At 48.5% G+C, this 8525-nt stretch overlaps 1 protein-coding gene across 1 annotated transcript; it reads right to left on the reverse strand.

The window, feature by feature from the left end:
- Nucleotides 1–2688: 2688 nt before the first annotated feature.
- On the reverse strand, nt 2689–6261 carry ovca2 (OVCA2 serine hydrolase domain containing). The gene is made up of 2 exons (XM_080210548.1): nt 6035–6261; nt 2689–3969 (listed from the first exon to the last, which is right to left on the reverse strand). The coding sequence occupies exons 1-2, from the start codon at nt 6225–6227 to the stop codon at nt 3467–3469; spliced, it is 696 nt and encodes a 231-aa protein (XP_080066674.1). The 5' UTR covers nt 6228–6261; the 3' UTR covers nt 2689–3466.
- Between the last annotated feature and the right edge of the window lie 2264 nt (nt 6262–8525).

The following is an 8525-nucleotide window of genomic DNA, read 5'->3' on the forward strand; positions in this document are numbered from 1 at the left end:
TGTGCCAGATATGACTCCAAACAACAGAGTTTTGCTTTCCCCATTGATTCCAGTTTTGCCAAGTTCCTTGATACCACAATCGGTCTAATGCTGCCTTATTGTCAAGGGCTGTCCCTCCCTCCTTACCTCCGAAGTTCAACAGTTTCGTCCACATTTGGACCAAGGCTGTAATGAGGTCAGGAGCTCAACGACCCTGATGGGAGCCAAACTTGGCAAAGAGTAACCTTATCTTTTGTACTGATGTGCTGGGCTTCTCCAACATTGAGGATGGGGATATTTGTGGAGTTTTCTCCTCCAATGGGTTGTTTAATTGTCCACCACCATTCACAGCTGGATGTGGCAGGACTGCAGAGCTTTGATTTGATCCGTTGGTTGTGGGGTTGCTTAGCTATCATTTGCTGCTTCTGCTGTTTGGCAACACAAATAGTCATGTTTGGTAGCTTCACTAGGTTGACACTTTCGGAATGTATGGTGCTGCTCCTGCACTTTTCACTGAAACAGAGTTGATTGCCGGCCACGTGGTAAGAGAAAGGGGTGGATATGCCGGGCCATGAGGTTGCAGATTGTGCTGGAGTACAATTCTGCTGCTGTTGATGGCCCACAGCGCCTCATGGATGCCTAGTCTCAAGCTGCTAGATCTGTTTGAAGTCTGTCCCATTTAGCACAATGATCCCGCCACACAACATGATAGAGGGTGTCCTCAATGTGAAGACAAAACTTTGTCTCCACAGGTGGTCACTCCTACTGATAGATTCTGCCATGGACACATGCATCTGCAGGTTGGTGAGTATGAGGTCAAGTATGTTCTTCCCTCTTGTTGGTTTCCTTATCACATGCCACAGACCCAGTCTAGCAGCTACATCCTTTAGGACTCAACCAGCTTGGTCTGTAATGGTGCTACTGAGCCACTCTTAGTAAAGTCCCCCATCCAAAGTGCTTCCTCCAAGTGGTGTTCAACATGGAGTATGGATTCTGCAGCTGAGGGTGGATGGGATGTGGTAATCAGCAATTTTCCTTGCCCACGCTTGACCTGGTGCCACGACTTCCTGGGGTCCAGAGTCTATTTTGAGGAATCCCAAGGCAGTTCCCTCCCGACAGTCTACCACTATGTTGCCACCTCTGCTGGGTCTGCCCTGCCAATGGGACTGGACATACCCAGGGATGGTGATGATGATGTCTGAAACGTTATCAGTAAGGTATAAATCCATAAGAATGAATGCATCAGGCTGTTGCTCGACTTTTCTCTGGCACACCTCTCCCAATTTTGGCACCAGCCCCCAGATGTTAGTAAGGAGGACTTGACATGGTTGAGAGAGCTGGGTTTGCCATTGTCGTTTCCAACAGCTAGAGAAATGCTGGATGGTCTGTCCAAACAGGTTTGATCCTTTTTATAGACTTGGTAATGTTTTGATAGGAATGAGTGGCTTGCTCACTTGAGAGGGTGATTAAGGGTCAGTTACATTGCTGTGCGTCTAGAATCACAGCCTGGGCAAATGGTCAATCTTTCTCAATGCCTTTCTCTGGCAGGGTCCAATCAGAATTTCAGGGACTGGTTTATGAATCCTCTGCACTCTCAGGACAGAGGGTAAGAGGAGACTTGTTAGAGGTGTTTAAAATCATGAGGGATTTTGATAGAGTAAATAAGGAGCTGTTTCCAGTTGGTTAAGTGGTAACCAGAGAACACTGGCATAAGCTGATTGGTAAAGGGGTTACAGGCAACATTGTGACACTACTGTGCCTTTAAGTAATGTATTTTAAGCATGTTCTCTGCAGTTATATGCAGTCACCGAGCAGTCTGTCTTTTATTGTTAGATCATATAATAGGCCCTTTGTTTACTTTTAATCTGGGCCTTATGTAATGTCCTGGAGTTTTAGACCCTTTTGAATTGTTGGGGATAAGAATGATTGACAGGTCAGGTGGGACAGTTTTTTTCTTACTTTCAATTTTGGCTGCTAGCTAGTTAGAAGGTGTTGGACTCTAGACCAAGAAGTAGTATTGTGTGGTTCTCCCTGGTATTAGAAATTCTGCTGGCTAGTTGGAAGCAGTCTTTCTTGCCTTCCTGGAGTGAAAGTTTTGCTGTTGGTGGTTTGCCAGCTAGAGGCCAGCAGTGGCTCTCTTTCTAGCTCAGAGGGATGCTGGGAGCTACAGGACAAAGAAGTCAGAGTTTCAATTCTCTATCCAAAGGATTAATTCACAGAAGGTGTTGCAGAAGAGGTACTGCAGCTTCAGCAAAAGAACGGCTTTCCAGCCTCCACACTCAGCTCCTGCTGCTGCCAACATCCTCCTGCTGAGTGGGTGAATGGGGAGGGGGGCCTGGCTGCTTGACAGCCAAGGGTGCCAGTCTCAGGGTTGCACTCAGCACCTCTGCCCCTCTTTCTGGGGGCACAGTCCTGCCAGACAACTGGAGTGGCTGGTCGACATTGGACATCAAAATGGAGGGAGACCTCAGTAAACACAGAGCACCGTGGAAACCCAGTTTTGGGGGTGAGGGGGCAGGGCGGGTGATATTAACTTTTGGCAGTGGTGGAAATGAATCAAACATCAACTTTAATGGAAATGAAAGAGTCAGGGTGTGAGACACAGCAGCTGATTCACTCATCAGTGGTTAAAAATCAGCCCCATTACACACGTCTGGGCACGTGGAGCACCAGGAGAATCTGCCCTCTTATTATACATTACAACTGAGACTACAATTCAAAACTACTTCACTGGCTGGAAAGCAGCTTGGGACATCCGTCCAGTGGTGAATGTCAGGATCGACAGCGAAATGCTGGGTTTGCCAGAAACACACACATCCCAGATAACCAAATAAGTGCAAGACAGTTTTTTTTCTGTAAAGATGCCATGGTTTATTTATACATGTGACACAAGTGCCGTGTTCTCTCAGTGCGATCTGTGCCTACAGCAAAGGGGACAGTGGAGTCACTCACGGTTTGCCCTGGACTAGGGAAAGGGAGATTCAGCCAGTGCTTCCAGATCCATGTCCGGTGGCTCTTTGGGAAAGCCTATAAGTGTTGGGCATAGACAGGATTAACCAATGATGAGTTGTGAGTGGGGGATTTGGTCTGGCATACAAGGCATCTCCTGGCGATACCAACAGGCAGTACTAAGTTGGATGTGTTTCCCTGCCCATCACTTCCATCCCAATGGAACAATTCTGGATTGTTTCTTTAATGTTAACACAAATCCATTCTATCTGGTCCAGATCTGGAATACACTGTCAGAGAGTGTGGTGGAGGTAGATTCATTCATGGCTTTCAAAACAGTATTGGATAATAATCTGGAGAGAAAACATTGACAGGGTCTAGGAAAAAAGCATGGAGCGAGTCAGACAAGCTGACTTGATCTTGTAGACAGCAAGCACGGTCATAATGGGCCAAATGGCCTCCTTTGCGTTATAACCATTCTCTCTCCAAGGAGTTCTAACAGAAACCTTTTAATGATACAACTTATTTGTGGCTTGAGTTATTTCTTCTGAAACCTTTCCAGGAACTCCAGGTAAACCGGCTTCTGAGGTGCAGAGACAGGAATAAAATGTCCTCCTGGGTGGGTAAGAATCACAGGATCCACAAAGGACATGGACAGCTCCTGGCTCATTTCTCCGGGAATGACCTGGTCAGTGTCACCAAATACATGCAGCGATGGAACAACGATGGGCTCCTGATAGAAATGCTCGTGCAGCTTGCACTTGCTTCGAAAGCCCGCAACAAGGATAGCAAAATCGAACTTGAATCTGGGATCTCCCTGCTGCTTGAGAGCACAAATCATAGACACAAAAGCTGCTCCTTGGCTGAAGCCCAAGATACCATCAAAGGGGCCCAATTCAATCATGGCTTTGGAGATGGTCTCCAACGATTCTTCCAGTCCTTTGGAAGTCTCCACGTGGTCCAGGGCATTGAAACTGTTCTCATCTGGGTTCGAGAACCACCAGCCTCGGACATCTTCCTCACTTCCCCCTGCCGGAGTCCCTGGATCAATGAAACATACCGGAATTATCTCCTTCTCAGTGAGAACTGTTGGGCCAGAATTACAAAACCTGTGTGTTCTTAGGATGTGGGTGGGTGATGCTGGAAAGGAAATTTGTACTGCCTAAATTTAAAAAAAAAATTTGTTTATGGGATGTGGGTGGCGCTGGCTGGGCCAGCATTTATTGCTCTTCCCTGAGAGTATTTAAGAGTCAGTCCTATTGCTGTGGCTCTGCAATCACATGTAGGCCAGACCAGCTAAGGATGGCAGATTTCTTCCCCTAAAGGACATTGGTGAACCAGATGGTTTTTTCCGACAATTAACAATGGTCATCAGAAGATTCTTAATTCCAGATATTTTTTATTGAATTCAAATTTTGCCATCTGCTGTGGCTGGATTCAAACCCGGGTCCCCAGGACATTACCCTGGTTCTCTGGATGACTTGTCCAGTGACGATACTACTATGCCATTGTCTGCCCAGTATCATCTGGAAAGATACACTGACATGAGGATGTTGGGGAGGGGAGGAGGGGGGGGGGGGGGGCATCCAAACTCTGCCCATGTCTTAACTTGTAGAAAATCCCACTCTCCTATCACTCCTGCGCTCAGTGACCTATATAGGCTGCTGGTTATACAACAACTTGATTTTAAAATTCTCATCCTCTCGCCCCTCCCAATCTCTGTAACCCCCTCCAACACCACAACCCTCTGACATATCTGCTCTTCTCTAAATTCTGGCCTCTTGCGAACCCCAGAGTTTGATCGTTCCATCAATGGTGCCTGTGCCTCAGCTACCTTGGTCTGCAATTCCCTTGTTATACCTCTCCACCTTGCTTTCTTCCTTGTAGGAGAAATCAAAAGGCAGAGTATTATCTAAATGGAGAGACTGGAGACAAGTGAGGTGCAGAGGGATCTCAGTGTTCTAGTGCATGAATTACAAAAAACTTGCAAGCAGGTCAAACAAGTGCCTAAGAAAGCAAATGGCACTTTGGCCTTTATTGCAAAAAAGGCTGGAGTTTAAAACTAGGGAGGTTTTGTTGCAGTTGTACAGGGTGTTCATGAGGCCTCACTTGGAATACTGCATACAGCTTTGGTCCCCTTACCTAAAAAAGGATATAGCAACAATGGTGGTAGTCCAAAGGAGATTCACCAGGCTAATTCCTGGAATGAGAGGGTTGTTCTCATTCAAGACAGACTAAATAGACTGGGTCTGTATGCCTTGGAGTTTAGAAGAGTGATCTTACTCAAACATACAAGATCCTGAGGGAGCTTGACAGGATAAAGGTGAGATGTTTGCACTAATGGAAGAATCTTGAACAAGGGGACATAGCTACAAGATAAAGATCCAATCATTTCAAACTGATGTGTGTAGAAATTTCTTCTTGCAGAGGGTGGTGAATCTCTGGACTCTGCCCCAAAGAGTGGTGGAAGCTGGATCATTAGAAATATTCAAAGTGGAGATGGATAAATACTTGACAAAATCGATGAACAGAGGCTTATGAGAAAATGGCACCAAAGTGGAGTTGAGGCCTGCATAGATCAGCCATGATGTTATTGACAGGCAGGGCAGGCTTGAACGACCTGATGGCCAACTCCAACTTCTAATTCTTTCTTGAAGGAGCTCTTTAAAACCCTCCTCTTTGACCAAACCTTTATTCCTCTGTCTGAATTACAGAATCCTTACAGTGCAGAAGGAAGCCATTCAGCCCATCGAGTGTGCACCAACCACAATCCCACCCAGACCCTATCCCCATGTATTCACCCTGTTAACCCCTCACTAAGGGGCAATTCAGCACGGCCAATCCCACATCTCCTCCTGAGACTCAGTTTCAGACTGGGTTTGGTTACCTCCGCCTGTGTTAAAGGCGCTATACAAATGCAGTGGTTGCTGGGCTCCCTCTCCACCTGCCCCTGAGTGAACCACCGGCTCTCTCTCCCCCCCCGAGACGGGGCTGCACCGGGCCTCTCTCTCCCGGGGACGGGGCCTCTCTCTCTGCCCCCCCCCGGGGCCGGGGCCGGGACCGGGACCGGGACCGGGCCTCTCCCCCCCCCGGGCTGCAGACTCACCATCCCCGGCGGGAGGCTGAGGCGGGGCCCCTGGGGGAGGGGGCACCCTGAGCGGCGACGACACGAACCGCAGCTCGGCGTGTTTCCGCAGCGCTTTCCGAAGGGCGCCGCTCCGCTCCCGGAAAATCCTCTCGTTCTGCCGGTAACCGTGAACGCAGAGAAGCCGCAACAACGACGGCGGCGGCGGCGCCATTACACCGACGGCAACTCTCACCGGCGGGCTGCCACCCGCAAAAGCGGTCCGGCTGGACAACCCGGAACCCGGTGCAGAGTTCCGCAGGGGAATGTGCCCCCCCCGCTCCCAGAGAACTGACAGTGTTGACACACTGATCCCAATATCAGTCTGTGTTTCAGATCCTCGCTGAACTAGGGCTGAAAGGGAAAAAAAATTCTGCGGCATAAACAGAAACGTTTAAAACAACACCTCAATGTATTATACAATAAAACAGCAAGATCTTCAGTGGGTCAGTGTAATGGAATTCCTAAAGGAGGCCATTCAGCCCATTGAGCCTGAATCAACTCTCTTTAAACTTAAAGTTTAAAGCATATTTATTAGTGTTACAAGTAGGCTTGCATCAACACTGCAATGAAGTTACTATGAACATCCCCTAGTAGTCACACTCCGGCGCCTTTTCAGGTACACTGAGGGAGAATTTAACACGGCCAACGCCCCTAACCAGCACATCTTCTGGACTGTGGGAGGAAACCAGAGCACCCGGAGGAAAGCCACACAGACAGTGACCCAAACCGGGAATCGAACCCAGGTCCCTGGCACCATGAGGCAGCAGTGCTAGCCAGTATGCCACCCTGTGTACTTTACTGAGCATCTTACCCAGGCCCTTTCCCCCCATCCTATTCCTGTAATCCCACACATTTACCATGGCTAATCCATATAACCTAGCCATCTTTGGACACATCCTGACACCAGTCCCTCCGCAATCGATGGCTCACATTGCGGGGGGACTTTTGCTGACTTTCCTAATGCCTCACCCGCACCTGTTGCATTGTGCCACTCATTCCAACCCCCCTCCCCCAACACCTCCTACTCACAGTTATCAACCGATTTGCCAGAATGTTGCCAAGGGTGAACGGGATTTGCAGAATCTCTCTCAGGCCCTCTGCGTCTTATTCCAAGCAAACTATTTCCGAATTGTTGACGAGTCTTGATTTTTCCACCGAGTTCGGTCATCAGAAAAATCAATCATTCTTCTCATGAGCCACATAATGAAAGGCAGAGGTCCAAGGATTGCTCCCTGTGGGACTCCATTAATCACAGCTCCCCACTCAAGTAATTCCCATTAATGGATACCTTCTGCTTCTTGTCGTCAGGCCAATTTTCAATTCAATTAGCAATTATACTCTTGATTCCATAAGGGCTGCGTTTATTTTTCTCCCTGCTTCAGGTTTTGCGAGAGATTGAAGTGAGATACTTCCTGAAGGTCACAGCTAATCTTCCTCGTTCACCGACACAGTTATACCATCAGAAAATTGAAATTGTTCTGTGACGGAGGCTGAGTGGCACTTATTGTCTTCTCAGCTGCTTTGTTGCTTCAATTGTGAAGTTGCTTTAAAATGAAATTGAGTCCTGGAGGCTCTCCCTCTCACAGTTCATTTGAGGATGTTCAGGCTAACTCAAGCACCACTTACATTGGCCAAGTATGACACAGCTCATGTACCCACTGAACCCGCAGAGAAGTTGTTGCGCAATACAATAACATGATGATATACCTACGTAATAATAAATAAATATTACGTTTATATTGCATAATTATTTGTAATAATATAAAAATGGCCAATGGGCTTATCCTGATTGGTTGGTCTAACTTTACTGGAAGGTTAGTGGCAATCTCATTCCGTGGGTTTATCCAGAAGTTTCACTGACTTTCAACAATGCTATGATGGCCAATCAGGAGAAATATTGAGGGAATTCCCGGCAGGAAAGCCCAGTGGGATTTCCTCTCTGTCACATTCAACCTCCAGCGACAACCTCTGCCTCCCTTTCACTCTCCACCTCGCCCTCCATCTCTCGCCTTGGCCTCTGACACCCCCTCACCTCCACCTCCTGCCTCATCCTCCACCTCTCGTCTCACCCTCTACCTCCTGCCCTGCCCTCTGACTCCCCACCTCACCCTCTGCCTCACCCTCCACCTCCTGCCTCACCCTCCGCCTCCCTCCTTGCCCTCTGCATCCCACCTCTGCCTCTGTCCTCACACTCCGCCTCCCTCCTCGCCCTCCACCTCCTGCTTTACCCTCCACCTCCCTCCTCGCCCTGAACCTGCCTCCTCGTCCTCCACCTCCTGGGGACGGGGCCTAAGCACGCCAACAAAGCCTGGCTGCACTGGGCTCAGGGTGCCATGTTTAAAGGGTGCCCTAATCAGACCAAAAAGTAACCCTGTGCCCCTATCCCACCACAGAGGTCTCAGAGGCCCCTGACATGGAAGCAATTTAGCATGGCCAATCAATCTAACCCACACATCTTTGGACTGTGGGA

The sequence above is a fragment of the Carcharhinus amblyrhynchos genome, chromosome 23, assembly GCF_965287045.1.
Source record: "Carcharhinus amblyrhynchos chromosome 23, sCarAmb.v2.hapA, whole genome shotgun sequence".
Taxonomy (NCBI): domain Eukaryota; kingdom Metazoa; phylum Chordata; class Chondrichthyes; order Carcharhiniformes; family Carcharhinidae; genus Carcharhinus; species Carcharhinus amblyrhynchos.